Raw genomic sequence first — 16,449 nt, forward strand, 5'->3', positions numbered from 1 at the left:
CACTAAAAATGTGATATGTGGCAGAGAAACCTGGTGTATCTTGTGGTGTCTCTGTTCCGAGATGCCTCTTGCTCAGAGCTTAAGGTCAGTGCAGAGTTTTCTCCCATTAGATGGAAAGGCATTGGGTTTTAATTGCTTTGATTGCTTTCTGCTGTTGTATGGGACATCATTCAATTCTTGCAAATTGTGGTCCTTGGGAAGGAAGCAAATAGAGTACGCTGCCTTGCATATTGCTTGTTTCTGATACAGTTCTAGTTGGGGACTAGTGGTGCCCTGATAGGAATATATGGCCTTGGGGATATCCTTGAAAGGCTGAAAAAGATCTACTAATGTTATAGGCAATGCAGCTTCATGTGTAGCTCCTGGTAGTCAAATGCATAGTTTATTTTAATTTTGATACTTTGCAAATCCAACGTCCTTGATTCTGCTGCACGACCAAGGTATGTCTGCTGGAATGAAGGAGACTAGTGGTCTGCGGTTGCATAATCTTAAAATCAGAGGCATGCCCTGTTGTTGGGCAACAGTAGTCATTTCAGTACAGTCAACTTTGTGTTCTTGTAACAAAAATTAAAAGCCTTTCATGGGACTCACTCTGGGATTAAGGAATTAGATGACAATTATTCTTAGGGTTGTATTATGTCTCTCGCAGATCTTTGTGACAAATTGAAATGGCCAGATTGTCAGCTCCTCAAAAGACTTCAAGTCAGGACAGATGCTAAAATAAATTACTTTTGTTTGCCTGAAAAGAGGAGATGTTGACAGCCCAACAGCTTTTAGAAATTCAGTTGTTTTGTATCAGGCTTTTATAATTTGTTCTGACAATCTGAAGTTGGAGGTCTTTGAAAGGTGCGTGAAGTAGGACTTCATCCTCCAGAAAGAGCAAGGATTGTATATGATTTTACCATAGGAGGACTTTCTCATCTGCAAGGCCTCCTGTAATTTTTGGTACGCAGTGTTACAAATCCATGTTGAAATTGAAACCTTGATTTCTTTGAAGAGTGATAAACAGAGATCTAGCACTAAAATCTTCTATCTAATAGGGTCTATGTTGCATAGCTTTTGGTCATAAGGTATACCTTTAAAGTAAGGACTTTTTTTAAAAAAAATAATTATTAATAAACTGAAAATAATCATTCAATTTCTGGTCAAGGTTAGTATTTAGTTATTGAAATTAGAAGTAAACTGTTAGCAAGTGTTTGCTTTAACATTTCCTGAAATCTGTCCTACTTTTTTGCACAAAATTTCCTCTAGTTCTGGAGTAATATGCATATTCAGTAGAAATACAGGAAATAGTCAAGCAGCTACATCAGTCATCTTTTTGCTTGTTTGCTTGTTTCTAATTTTATCCTTCCTTGCTATTTTCTGTTCAGGAATCTCAGCAGATGCTTGGAAGGTTGATTCCAGAAAAGCAATTACTCAATGACCAACTAAAGCAAGTTCAACAGAACAGTTTGCATAGTAAGTATATTTTAAAATATGCCAGAGTTGGATTGTGTAGCATATTATCTTATTTTGCACAATATACTGCGTAATGTGCATTTTTTTTATCTTGTAAGATGAATGTTGAAAAATGGTGGTTTCTATGACCTGAAATTGTCCATGTAAGAAAATATTTATTTGACAATATCTTTAAAAACAGGAGATTCTCTTCTTACTATCAAAAGAGCATTAGAAGCCAAGGAATTAGCCCGTCAACAGCTTCGAGACCAGCTAGATGAAGTAGAAAAAGAAACCAGATCTAAACTTCAAGAAATTGATATTTTCAATAATCAACTGAAGGTAACTGTAGGGTTTTTAACCCTCTCTAAATGTTCAATTAATCACTTTCTACCTTCACCATGGGAAAATACATTGAACTAAAATGATGGATTCGGAATGTTAATATTGGGCACATTCTGAAATCTATCATTTCTTTCTTTAAAGAAAGTACTACTGAGCATCTAAACTAAGTGTTTGAAACAACGTGATCTACAGAATCTGTTTAAGATGGGATTTGAGCTCTGATTCTAGATCTGAGATGATGTGTAAAATCGCCAGTTTCTGCCCTTTTGCATCGAAGGAGGGCAAGACTATAGTATATCGAGAACATGTTGGAATCAGTGCTTCAAATTCAAAGGTGTGACTTGGTGAAATCCTGCTTTTTCAGAATTATTATCTGATCTTTATAATCTCATACTTGTTCTTAAATGTAGTTGTGTCTTGTTTGTGGTTTCATGCTTTATTGATTAGTGTGCTGTTGAAACTGTGTGATCTGTTTATTTTTGCATACTGAAACTGAAAGAACTGAAGAAATTGCAAAAATCCGTAGAGGAAGAGTAGTATTCAGAGAGGGGATACCAACCAGTCTCTGACATTTTTAAAATGAATCCTTTTGAAGTGCTTTACAGATAAATATGACCAAGGTATATTCATTCTAAAATTAGTGTCAGCACTTGATTTGATCATGAGGGACCTAAACAGTTTATAAATGGGTAGGGGGTGAGTAATCCCAATATTGTGACAGTAAGGAAAATATAAACTAAATTAACATATTGAACAACTTAAATTAACAAGTGAACTTAAACAGTGAAAATTCAAATTAAGCAAAAACATTGCTTTATCAAAGCATTGTTATCCATCCAAGAATAAATTGTCTAGCTATAAACTGCTTTTCAGTTGCATAGAAAAATGATTTCTGTGTTCAAATTTTAGTACTTAGAATTATCACTTAAAATACTAAATCACTGTTTTGGACCTTTTTTTTTTTTTTTTTTAAGGAAGGCTTCATCAAACTTTCAGACTCAAGATATGGAGCTCTTGATTTCATAATGTGTAGTAGAAGCAGTGCTTAATAGAAAGATTGCTCTGTGATGCTGTTTGTTAGTATTTATTTTAGCCTTGTTTCAACTTTCTTGCTTACTGGAAGAGATGAGTTTAAGAGGAGGGAAAACAAGTTAGTGGGACAGTTGTACTACTGAAACTTGAGAGATGGGAACTTACTTCAGAGAACTGTAACTTGACTTGCAAGATATGTTTTGATGGGAGGGCTGGAATTTTTTTATTATTAGACTTCACTGTCAATTTACTGCCCTTTCCTGGACTCAGCGTAGTAATGGAAGGCAATCATAGAATGCTTAAGGTTGGAAGGGACCTCTAGAGGTCATCTAGTCCAACCCCCTGCACACGCAGGGTCACCTAGAGCACGTGGCACAGGGTGGCATCGAAGCCGGTTTTGAAGATCTCCAGAGAAGGAGACTCCACAACCTCTCTGGGCAGCCTGTTCCAGTGCTCTGCCACCCTCACTGTTAAGAAATTTTTTCTTAAGTTCCTGTGGAACTTTTGATGCTTCAGTTTGTGGCCGTTTCCTCTAGTTCTGTCAGTGGCCACCACTGAAAAGAGGCACCGGCACCATCCTCCTCACTGCCTCCCTTGAGGTACTGTACATGTTGGATGTTGTACCTACAACCATGATTTAACGGCCTTTGTTCTCGTGGAGGGAGCTCTCAAAGCACCTTGCATGTGAGACCATACACGCAAAACAAGCTGAAGTTTTTCTGGAGACTCTCCGATTTTTCTAGGGGCCCGTGTGAAGTGGAAGTAATGTTCTCATTCCAAGTCAGAATGCTCCTGTTTCTTACATACTTGCATAGTTCCCCAAATCTTTTAACATAAATGAATCTGTGAACAACTTTTTGGTAACTGCCAGTGGAAGGGTGTCTCTGCTCTTTGATAGAGAAATGCTTATATATAGTTGCCAAATAAATAAATAAATTCCCTAGTTAACAGGATTTTTTTTTGTTTGCTTATTAGTAACTGGATGCATAAATACAAGGTTTTTTATGCTACAATACCTTCCAATTTATTTAGTTATCAATCAACTGTATAATGTTCACATTTAAATTGAAAACTTAAAGTAAATGTATCAAAATCACTACCATGTCTAAGTTCTAATAAAGGTTTGTTATCTTGTAAACTCTTAACAATGGGGAATATCTGAATGCTTGTATATTTATTTATTTTTGTTCTATTTTTATTCTTTCATCAAGTTTAAAACTCCATTTTTTTTAATCAAGGAACTTCCTAAATTGTCTTGTAGGTTTAAAACTGCTTAGCTTTCTGTATGATCTACGCTTCTGTTGTGCTCCAGGAAACTGAGAGATGCATATTCGGGGAGGCCAGAGGTGCCCTAATTAGCACTGTCTCGTGCAGCTTTCATGCTCTCTCGAAGGGAGGAGCGCTGCTGCTTGCCTTATTTCTTATAACGTAACCTCTGAGTGAGCAGTAGTGATGGGGCACAGCTACTGCTGGAGAAGTGCCAGGAAAAGAAGCATATCTAAATACTGTTTTATGTATATATTACCTTGCAGTATTTTGCAATGTTTCCTACTGGGAGAGAGATAAATAGGTCTTTAATTAGGTAAAATACTTTACTTATTTAATAGAAAATAGAACTAAAACTGCAAATACAAGGTAATGTCTAAGTACTTTATTACTTTTCATGACATTCTTAAAACACAGCCAAATTGACAACAATATTAAATTACACCATTTTATCGTCAATTTTATCATTTTGACTATGAGCATCTATTTCTTTTGATTTTGCAAAACTAGATTTCTAATTTACTCTTTTGAAACAGCCTGCACTGTATCTACTGATTTACCATGCAAGGTAAAATGAACAACTTCACTAGTATTTAGTGTTCCTTTAATGGGACCATTCCTCAAGGTTTACTTGAGGTTCTAATGTATTTTAGTTCAGGTCAGCCCTTTAACACCATCATCCACAGCAGTTTGCACTGCATTTGCTTACATATTAGAGTATTTTATGCTGTGCAGTAAGTGAACACACACAGCTGATATTATATTAGCTCACGTTTGTTTTTTTTTCTTTTTTTTTGTAGCATGTAAAAGTGACCACAGAGAAAAGATCTTTCAACGTTTCTTTTTCATCCTCCCAAAATAATGAATTTAGGTTCCTCTGTTCCTTTTGAGATTGAGCAGTCATGTTACTTTTTTTTTCTCCAGTCAATATCTCAAAAGTTTAAAATATTTAAAGAAATGTTTCCTGTTCAAAAACTTTGGAGTTTAAATATTCTCTGCATTTCAGAGCAGAGAGATGCAGATATCTTCAGTGAATGTCTATAGAGCTACAGTTATATGGCTTGGGGAAGAAACTGGTAGAAGTCCAACACCACTATGGTTTTAGCTTAAAGCTATAGTGGTTTTTTTGTTTGTTTGTTTTCATCCTAGAAAAGTTTTTTTTGGTGGAGAAATAGGTTCTCTAGCTAGCTACCAAGTGGAAAAGTATCAGATTGAGGCATTTTATCAAAGAAAGTAGCAGTCTTGTGAACTGTGCTGTGTTTGGCTAGAATAAATGACCAAGCCTCTAACAAGATTGAAAATCAACCCCATATTTTTATGCTTAAATATGGATAGGTAGCCTAGACTTAGGTATGCTTTAAAAATCTTAACCTAGAAGTTTAACAATTAATGTTGATACAGATATTGGTAAAAAGCAATTGACCCTTGTTTATTACCTCTGCTTTATCAAACAGTTCTTTGAAATGTAAATTTGTATTAGATGTTCTGTTCATATAAGTATGGGTCTACTAAAATTAGTTTTATAAATTCTTTCAAAATTCAGTTTAAGTATACATTTAAATTTTACAAAGATGAGCCATAGTAATCTATCAGAGAAAGCCTTTAAAATAATTCCTAATACAGTTCTTGTCTCCAAAGACCAAGTAACTATTTAATATAGAGTAGCTAGGGCTTATTTGTGCTAATGCACAGGCGACAATCACTAAGCTACTGTTTCAGCAAGATGTTAGTGTTGTCGGGAAGCTCTTGTCAGTGCCTGGAGGAGGTGGTGAACGTCCAGAAACAAGTTCTTAAGAAGTGTTTTGCATTTTGTGTCCTGTTGCAGTTGTTGTCAGTCCCTGTCTGGTCAGTGTGCACTGGACAAGTCTTGCCTATGAATGCCTGTTTACATTTGAGCATTTCTTTCTTCCAGTCAGTGGCAATGGAAGATGCAATGCTGCAGTGCCTGGCAGTTCTCCTGGGCTGCGTCAACTACTTAGACTCCTTTCTAAAGGTCTCCATGCCCTACTCAGGCAGTACACAACTATCTCAATCTGAGTGATGAACCTCCTCCAGTTATGTGCTTCACTTTACCATAAACAGATGAGTGTACAGTTTTTAACCAAGTTAGGCTTTAGTAAGAGGTGCTAGCACTAAAACATACGCAAGTATGGGAGTTTGTAATCTGAATCTTTATCTAATCCTTAATGCCTAAATGTGGAGTGTGGTTTGAATTACAACCTGGGCAAGGTAGTAGTTAGTTAATTGCTTTTGCATATGTGACATGTCAAGATTTTAAGTTAATTGCCTATTTTTGGTCGTGGTGTTCAGAATTTTTAAGCAGGAAACATTTTTATAGTAAGTATTCCTACCGAGCAGTGCAAATTTGTGATTCTGGGTATGAGAAAGATGGCAATACGTTTCCCTTATCAAATCCCAAACCAGATCAAGTCATCTGTAAAATGGGGGTGAGAGGAGGAACCGATTTTGTCAAGGACAGGAGAGGCCTTCGGAGAGCCAAGGAATGCACTAGAGGAGCATTGCTGCGGGAAAGCCTCAGTGAGCACAGAACTGTAGGGTTCTTCTCCTCAGGATCAAATGCTGTGGTTTGCCTCAAGGGGAGATCTGATGCTGGAAACCCTGGAATGTGATCCTTAAAGAGTGTCCTAAACTCTCTCATCTTTTGGTCAAAAGGCAAAATTTGGGCTCAAACCATTACATTACACCAAGTTCAGGTTTTCATAGCAATATGGCTTGTCTGTATACAGGGAATATTACTCTGCTGCATGAAATTCATATTTTAATTCATACTCAGTATTATGTGGTTATTGCAAAAACTAAAAATTACTCTGTACACGTTGGTCTGCTTGTGAGTTAAGTAGAAAGATAACAGTTTTTTTTTTTCTGCTTTTGGGTTAAAATATGCCTTGTCCTGCACACTGAAAATTAACAAAGTGTTGTTACGTCTTCAGAGTTGCAGAATACAATTTGCAAATGTACAATTTGAAGTTGCTTGTCTTTGTAAAAGGTGAGTGTAGGACTGTGCTGAGCTCCATTCTGTTGACTGTTGAACTGTTACTCTAATTTTGTTCGGTTGGTGCCTTATTAGCGCTGTGGGGGATCCTTTTCTCTCCCTCATTTCCCCCCGGCAATTGGCAAAGCAACAGAGATCTGTTGCATAAGATACTGATGAAATCTTTACTTCCTCATAAATGATGCAAAGAAGAGGGTTTATTCCATTTTTACCTCCAAAACTCTTCCATCCAGTGCTAGCTGTACAGACTAGTTTGCATTTTCAGGGCCGTTTCAGGAACGGCACTCTGCAAAACCGCCTCCCAAATTACTGAACTTGCTCTTTGACTTTGTGGGAGGAGTAGTGTGCTGAAATGTCTGTGGAAAATGCACTTTACTATAAAACTATCCCCTTCATACCCTAAACTTCACGTATGGATAAAATGACAAAATAAGTGAACAAAATTGCTTAGCTATTTGGCCTGGAATTCAGCTGTTGGAGCCTGTTGCATCAGTCAATGACCCAGCTGCATATACTCAGTATGGGAAACACCTTTCTTTGGAGAGGCTTGGAAACATGGCTCGTTGCTCTGTGCTTGGTGGTGGAAGTGGCATAGATAGTCCTATGCTTAGCAGTGAGATGGCTAAGCTATAACTAAAATGTAAACACTGGACTCTCTTTGTAGTTGGGTTTGTAGAGGAAATAAATATCTGGCACACAGATGTCTTGCAAATTTTGACTTGCTTTTATGGAGTAGATAATTAGGAATGGTTTTCTGAAGAAGGAGGGGAAAAGAGTATTCGCAGTTAGAGGTAGACTCCTCTGGAATATGAGTATAGAAGAACCAAATTATTATTTCTAGTTTATTTCTTAATAAGAAATTTGTAAACTAAGCTCAGATACTTGCATTTGGCTTGTTTTATTTTGAGCTGTTGGCATTTTGCCGTAATTGGGGGGGGGTTGATTGTTTTAATTATGAAGACCTTAATCACTCTTAAGGATTTTAGTGGCACTTTCTTTGCCTCTATTTAACTGCTCAAATGCTGAAATGAATGAAATAGAAATGCAAGGGGGAAGAAGAAGTACATCTGGAAAGCACTGTTATCTAAATATCTTAAAATTTTACAAGTAGCAACAGATTATTTTCAGTGTTGCTTGTTGCTTCACATATTAGAAACACCGACTCTCCATTCTCCCTGTTCAACAGCAACTGCAGTTTTCTCCTGTCATGTAGCCTAGGACTAGGGATACTGCTTCGAAACTCAAGCCATGTGGCATAAGAAATTAGTGATAGAAGAGGAAATGAATTGAAGGAAAGGCAGAGAAAGTAGAGCAGCAAAGGACTTGTAAGCTGAAGCTAGCACTAAAGCTTAATTGAATTTTTGCGGTTTAAAAATCCCCAGTGCTTTGAATGACAGTCTCTTTACTCAGAGAAGAGAAATAGCCTGTTAAAATGGTCAACTCTACTCAAGATATTTGGTGTTTCACAGCAATAGTATTTTGAGCTTCAGGAGCTTTGCACGTGGCCAGTTCTGTACATGTAGAGATTTTTTTTTAAGCTACAGAAACTTATAACACTGTTGGCCAGGTGGGAATCCACATCATCTGTGCCATTTCCTAATCCATGTCCTTTCAGCTGAATGCTCGTGAATCACTGTATTGCTAATGTTTTTACGACTGTATGGATATATTTCTCTTTTGCACCTGCGTGTATTTTTTTGATGCAAAGAAGAGTTTTGGTGCTCATATGGAGAAGGTGGTGTTTGCAAACCAAAGACAAGTTAATCTGAAACACATGTCAAATTTTTTGTACCTCAGTTCATTACAAGTATGACAAAAGTAAAGAAGCTGCATTGGTTAAATGTCAAGTTATTGAAAAATACCATGTAGGGCTGCAAAAATGTACAATTTAGTTATAGGCTGCCTTGAGCTCTAGGTGCAGTTGATCAGTTGTGTTCACTACAGCCTCCTGAACCCTCATTCTTGTTTATGGGCCAGCTGCAAAGAAGTAAGTCAGGATGTTGAGTATTGTAATGCTTATTTATTTATTTTCCCTAGTCCAAAATGAGGCTTTGCATGAATGTTTATAACCATGCGCATTTAGGGTTTCAAAACGTTCCCAAAGGTGCCATCCTGCCTGAATAATTTTGGAGGCTTTGCAAAAAAAGGTTTCTTTTATATTCTGTAATATCTATTCTTAATTCTAAGAATCTGCTACACTTTAATTTGATTCAGGAAAATAATATGCTCATAAAATACATTATTGCCCAAATTATCTCCATATTTCAGTGAGCTTTGTAGGCTTAGCCAAGTAGTAGTAGTAGTAGTAAAAATGTGCATAGAAAATTATTATTCCGTAGCAACATTGTATAGTTTTCATTAAAGATAAAATTGAGGATCATTAATAAATTGAGGCTGAGAGAATTGAACACGAAGTTCAATTTAACTTTTTTCAACTATCGTCCATTTACCAGCAGTGTTTTTAATACCTTGCAAAAGGTCATGTGCTACTCCTCTTCAATATGTAGCTATTTTGAATTTTTATCTTAAAATTTGTTGTTGCATGATGTAAAATTTGAAGCATGCATGCATTTCACTAACAAAAAGTTTTAGACACAGGCAAGTACTTTCTGCTAATAGACAAATTTTAAATTTTAACTCTTAGCAAACTATAGATAAGATGCTGCTAATCATGTTATCAAAGCTTATAAAAGCTTATTAAAGCTATCCTCATTTTCCGCTTTGAATCACTTTTGCTATTTAGTTCTCTTTGTTGCTGTTTATATTGTTTTCTTTGTTTCAGTCAATGCATGATGATGGTTATATGAAACTTTATCTGGGAAATTCGTCAGATAGTGAGTTTCTGGAAAACAATCTCAATGTATGAACAATATTCAAGAGATTGTTTCAGTCCCTGAGTGAATTGAGATAAACTTTTAAAGATTTTTCTAAACAACAACAACAACAAAAAACTGTCACTAACAAAAATGTTCATACTGTACTTTCATCAAACCACTTTTTTTTTTTTTTCCAGTGTGGCTATTTTTTAATAAAAGAATCATTTTTAAGTAGAGTATCCTTTTTTTTTCTTTATAGTTCTAAGAAGTTTAGGCTCAAAATTCTATGTCATACAAAGATTCAGCATAAAGTTTATATTTGTGTTAATGTTGTGTTCATGTTAAAAGAAATCATGAGAAAAGCTTATATTTTTATTTTTATATTCTAAATACTTCAAGCCAATTGGGGCAAAACCAATACTTCTGTATGAATGAATATTCCCTGTGCCACAATTTCATCCTGAAGATGTGGCTTAAAGAATTGAATCTTGTGTGTAAAACAATCCTGAAGATTCTTTAGCAGCTTATTTGGGAGTATAATTGCCATTCTATTAAAAATAAACCCAATAAGCTGAAACAGTTGCTAATATGAGTAGCTCAGGGGTCTTTTTTTTTCCTACAGAATTTAATAAATAAATTCAACAAAGAAGGAAACAAAATCAAGCTGAAATGGCTGTTCAGACAAAAATTTTGTCAAACTTTTTCAAAGTTGCATTTTAAAAAGTCTTACTTGTTTCTTAGTTAACATCTCAGGAAATATGAATGAAAATAGGTAAACAATAAGTGGTTTAGAGAGCTTCGAAGTCTGTCTTGAATGTCTGCCATACTATTTTTTAATATTGAAAGTTTGAACAGAGATTTCCAAGCATTTTTAAGTTTTCTTGTTACAAATAAAATGTAGGGGACCACGTTTATGACTCAAGTGGTATATGGTTGCACATATTTTACCTTTTTTTTCTCTAGGAGCTGAGAGAAATACATAACAAACAGCAACTACAGAAACAAAAAAGCTTGGAAGCTGAGAGGCTGAGGCAGAAGGAACAAGAAAGAAAGACAGTGGAATTGGAAAAGCAAAAAGAAGCTCAAAGGTAACAAACTGCTCTAGTTCAAGCTGTCTTTTTGGATGTATGAGATTGCGAAACACTGCAAACAGGTATAATAAACTTTGAATTCAGAGACATAATGTGATCCCAAACAATATGTCAGTGGGAGGTGTTATTGAAGAATGGGAAGAATGTCTAAACGCTAGACAAAGTTCAGTTCAGTACAGATGGCCCCTTTTGAAATTGGGGGAATCTCTTGATTTATCTTTGAGTGAAAAGTCTGTTGTGGAGATGATCTTCTATATATTTCTGCAACTCTCCACCATCAGTGATATACACAGATATTTACAGTTTTCAGCAGAATTATTTAAATGCTTAGTGTGCTTCTAAACCTAGAGATTTTCTTGAACAGAGTAACATGTTCTCTTTATGCTTAAACAAAACACAGCTCATATCTTTTTTAGTATATATTGAGGAATTTTTCATATGTATCTTTAAGAAATTTTATTATAAGAAGTGAATGGCATATAGGCTAGCAGCTAGTTCTGCTCTGACATGACTTAACTGTAGCTTTTTTGAGAAGTTGGGATGGTTTTATACTCTTGATCTAGACATATGTTTGGTCACAGAATCACAGAACTGTTGAGGTTGGGAGGGACTCTGGAGATCGTCTAGTCTGACCCCCTTGATCAAGTAGTGTCACCAAGAGCATGTTTCCCAGGATTGTGTCCAGACTAAGGATGGAGACTCCACAACATCTCCAGGCAACCCGGTGCAGTGCTCCCTCACCTTTACAGTGGAAGGTTTTCCTCATGTTCACACAGAACTTCCTGCGTTTCCATCTGTGCCCATTGCCTCTTTCTGTCACCGGGCACAACTGGAACGAGTTTGGTCCCCTTTGCTTTATACTCTCCCTTCAGGTATTTAAACCTATTGGTCAGATCCCCACAGGTCTTCCCCAGGCTGAGCTGTCCCAGGTCTCTCTCTTTCCTCATACGTGAGATGCTCTAGTTCTTTCAGTATCTTTGTGGCCCTTTGCTGGACTCTCTCCAGTAGCTCCATGTCCCTCTTGCACTGGGGAGCCCAGCACTGGACACAGCACTCTTGGAGCGGCCTCACCAGGGCTGAGCAGAGCAGGAGAATCCGCTCCCTGGAACTGCTGGCAACGCTGTTCCTAATGCAGCCCATGATACCATTGGCTTTCTTTACCATAAGGGCACGTTGCTGGCTCACGCTCCACATCTTATACACCAGCACCCTAGGTCCTTCTGAATGGAGCTGCTCTCCAGCAGGTCACCCGCAGCCTGTACTGGTGCCGGGGGTTATTCCTCCCCAGGGGCAGGACTCTGCGCTTGCCTTCATTGAACTTCACGAGGTTCCTCTCTGCCCGTTTCTCCAGCCCGTTCACCTCCCTCTGAACGGCAGCACAGCCCTCCTGCATATCAGCCACTTTCATTTTTGTTTTGTTTTGTATCCTCAGCAGACTCGCTGAGTGGAGGCACTCTGTCCCTTCACTCAGGTCACTGATGAGTAAGTTGGACAAGAGTGGCTCCCCTGGGGGACATCGCTGGCTAGTGTCCCTGATGGCAATCCTCTGAGGCCGGCCCCTCAGCCAGTTTACAGTCCACCTCACTGTCTCCTCATCTAGCCGGTAGATGAAAGCAAAGGCCTTTGGACCCGGGGTCTTAAATTACTGGTTACAGCATTACACAAACTGTCATCTCAAGCAAATTGATAGTCTGTGTAATTACTTTGAGCCATATTTTTACATTTCAAGCACAAAAAAGAAAAACAAGGGTCTCAATGAAAACCTTATCTTCAAACAGAAATCTTAGAAATAAGGTAAATTTAGATAAATTGTGTGCCTTTAAATTATAAAGTATTATATGCCTTAAATCTTTTACATCAGAGTCAGAAAAGTTTTGAATAAAAACAGTTTTCTATGATGGAGTGACTACACTGAGTATGATAATTATGTTGGTACTTCCCACAGAACTGAGAGGCCCACTGAGATATTTTAATGTTCCTATACCAACTATCACGTCAGACTATTGTAAAATACTCTATTTTCTTCTAAAAAGGATTAAAAAACCACATTTTTGCTATGGAAAAATTCGTGTCTGACTTTTCATGGCAAATGAACATTCAGACCTTATTGGTGGTGCAAAATTTCATGCAGTCCAAATGATCAAGCTTCTAGATAATTGTGGTTGCCATACCTGATAATGACTAGTCTGCTAATCTTACTGATTTCTAACAGCCCCCTATATGAACTAAGTAAATGATGAATACATCATATCTGGATGTTATTCCATAATGCTTAGAAAAATATACTGCATTATTATATCTCTGATGACAGGATAGAAAGAATAATCCAAAATCATACAGGTGTGCACTTTAACCTTTGGTTTAATAAATAGCCACATTCAGTTTGTACTGAGAACCATATAATATTTTATTGGCAATTATGCATCGAGCTGTGCATGTAACTCATTTAAATGAGTAAACAAATATACATATTTACATAGTTGAGAGCTATCTTCCTGAATATCATAAGTCTAATTATATACACACGCACACACACACAGAGTTGTGTGGTTGGGGGAGTAATATACGATTCAGAGGGAAAAGAATCATATTAGAGTAAAATGAATTTCCTCAGTCTTGAGATAAGAAGTGTCTGAGTAGTAAGATACAAATGATGAAAGAAAAAGGGAAACTTAAAGTGGAAACAAATACAGGTAAATCCCCGATTAGAGGCCATATTCCACAGTAATTATCACCTCAGAAATCTTAAAGGAATGAAAAGACTCTCAAGTGTCCTATTCCTCCCTCAAGCTGTGGAGCTCACAACCAGGCTTGTGTTTTTTCAGCTCTGTCTCCTCTTATTGCTTTCCTCATCTTCCACTTTAGCTCTATGTAATATTAGCTTCCATAACAATCAAAGAGAAAATTCTGCAGCTTGGGTGGAAGATTGCCTTCTCCCCTGCCAACAAAACGTGGAACATTTCATCTGCTTGTCTTGCTCTAGCAGGTAGAACCAGCTTGGCTCATACATTTGGGAAGATTTAATCAGTCTTCTAGAAATACAGTGAAATACTCAACTTTCTCTCTAAAGGGGAGTTACTGACCAAACTCAGCATGTAAGCCACTGCTAAAGTCAAAAGAAGATTTGGGGTCTGTATGTGCATAGGGTGCAGCCTCAGTGTATTTTAAAACAAAGCAAAAACAAACAAACAAAGCCCTGCTGAGTAATTGGTTCTGAATGTTTTCCAAGTGAACATACCAGGGACAAATTCAGTGTTTGAAAGAAGAGGCTGACAGAACTGAGAATTTATTAATTTAGATGACTTTACACTGAATGCAAAGAAACCTATGAGTAGTTTGTAGAGGAAGAAGTGATGTCCTTCATGCTCATTGGTGTCTTCACCTGCACTCATGCTGTACTGATGCAGAGTATTTAAATGGTATCAGGACCAAAGATTTTTTTGAGCCTTAAGTAGCTGCCATCTTACCCAAAGCTGTTCTTATTGGGTACATTCAGCTCTCCCAGGAAATACTCCTGTTCACTGTAAACTTATGTTGACAGAAGACAGTCTTGCTGTCTAATGCCAACCCAGTGTGCAGGAAGTGGGATTTCCCTTTACAGCTAATTTTTTTTCTCACCATTTTCTGGCCAAGAATCTGTATTGTTGGAGAAAATATGTGCTTTTCAGTAGGCCAAGTCTGCACTGCCTGCCTTGTCATGTGTTTTTTTCACTAGTTTTAAGAGTATGAAAGTGGAATATGTCATGGAACAAAATGGTAAGTATATACTCCATGTCTGCTTACAGCCTTGTAGAGTTGTCCTTATTGGTACAAAATGCTTTTTGCAGAGTGTACAAATTCTTTTTTCTTACTGTCCTCTATGGGGAGAAGGACTTGTTAGCTTTTAGTTTTGGGAATGTGAAATTTTTTGAATAATTTTGCAAGGGTTCTGATACATATTTTACTCCTTGTTCCCCAAGAGGATTGGCATTCTGTTCTGATTACTACTGCTGTCTTGTTGATCTGACTATTTTGAGGCCTACTTAGCAATGCTTCTTGCTTTGAGAAGATAAGCAGAACTGATTTGGCTGATTGAATGCTGCTTGCATTTTAAAGCTTAAATTGGTGATGAGTAGATGAAAATTAAAGGATGCAGTTTGCTGCTGCTTGTGTTTTAGGGAGAACTTTGATATGAATTTGGTATTGAAAATGTCTGGTGGTGGCAATGGCTGATATCTACAAGCTTGAAATAACAGGAATTATGGGGCAAGTGAAAATGAAATGGTATTTTACAATGCTGATATAATGGGATACTCAGATGACTTGAACTAGGCTGCTTGGCAAAAGATCTCCACAAGCAGCCTCTTTATAGTTCCGGGGTCTAGAAGTACCTGTCTTGGTTCTTGCATGCTAAGGAGTTTTGAAAGTTAAGCCAAGGGAGATTCTTTGCCTACTTCCTGCTCTTTTGGTTCATCACTTTAAAAAAAACTGCATGAGATTTACGAATCCTGTGGAAAAACTATGAAAAAAACCCCACAAATATTGATGAACTCCAAGTTGAGACTCAAATACTATTAAATTGCAGAGCTGGAACTGAAAGTTTAAAATAGGGGATTTTATCAAGCTTATAATTCTCAGAGTATTGTGAGCTCAACAGATACTGTTCCAAGATACTTGTGCAAGATTTCATGTAATAATTTAAAAAGAATGCCAGGTAGGCAGGTTTTTTCATGTCATTTAGAGGAAGAGAAGAGATCACAGCCACAATAATGAAGGTCAAGTTCAGTATTTTAAATCTCTAAAGAACTCTGACAAGAAAAGTGTTAGATGTTTTTTCCTTCTTACAGTCACCTCCAACACATAGTAAGTTAATATTCTCTCACTTGTCTGAGGATCACAGCTCTTTAAGAATACTTATGCAATCATAACAAATCTTTTGGAATGCTTCCACTTTGTTCTATAAAAAGAGCAAAAATCTCTTACAGGTTTCCAAAGAGAAATATAGATTTCTTATGAAATTTTCTTAATAAAATGGGGTAGTGTGGTTGATACCCGCTATAACTTTTGTCATAAAATGAGTTATACTTTATGCTATGGGTCATATACAAGGTAAGCTAACTTTTATGGCCTTTTGTTTGACTGACTTTAAAAAACAGAATTAATTGTCCAACAGGCGAATCCAGGAGAGGGAAAAACAGCGTCTTGATAAAGTACAACAAGAAGAGGAGCTTCAGCGACAAAAAAAAAATCAGGAAGATGAAAAGCAAAAAAGGGAAGAAATAACCAAGAAGAAGGAAAGTGAGGATAAGGGGAAACAGGAAATGCAAGAAAAACTGAGTAAGCTTTTCCAACCGCATCAAGAGCCAGTCAAGCCAGCTGTCCAGGCTCCTTGGTCAAATGCAGGTAGAGGAAAAAGTCAGGAAATGGTGTCGCATGTGCCTCTTGAACAAATCTTTCTTCTGCTTTGCCT

The 16,449-nt window shown here is 37.1% G+C and overlaps 1 protein-coding gene across 4 annotated transcripts in view; it reads left to right on the top strand.

Annotated features, from left to right (window-relative positions):
* The window catches only part of ITSN1 (intersectin 1), a 120,562-nt gene that overhangs the window by 57,713 nt on the left and 46,400 nt on the right, over positions 1 to 16,449 (top strand). For 3 of the 4 annotated variants that reach the window (XM_088528982.1, XM_088528983.1, XM_088528985.1), the window contains 4 exons: positions 1,371 to 1,458; positions 1,640 to 1,779; positions 10,873 to 10,997; positions 16,153 to 16,382. In XM_088528982.1, the coding sequence (XP_088385108.1) occupies positions 1,371 to 1,458; positions 1,640 to 1,779; positions 10,873 to 10,997; positions 16,153 to 16,382 (583 nt within the window). The remainder of the gene's footprint in view (positions 1 to 1,370; positions 1,459 to 1,639; positions 1,780 to 10,872; positions 10,998 to 16,152; positions 16,383 to 16,449) is intronic. The other variant, XM_088528984.1, reaches the window with a different exon arrangement.

Source organism: Tinamus guttatus, unplaced genomic scaffold, assembly GCF_059628265.1.
Source record: "Tinamus guttatus ecotype Peru unplaced genomic scaffold, ASM5962826v1 Tinamus_guttatus_pri_ptg000318l, whole genome shotgun sequence".
In the NCBI taxonomy this organism is placed as follows: Eukaryota; Metazoa; Chordata; class Aves; order Tinamiformes; family Tinamidae; genus Tinamus; species Tinamus guttatus.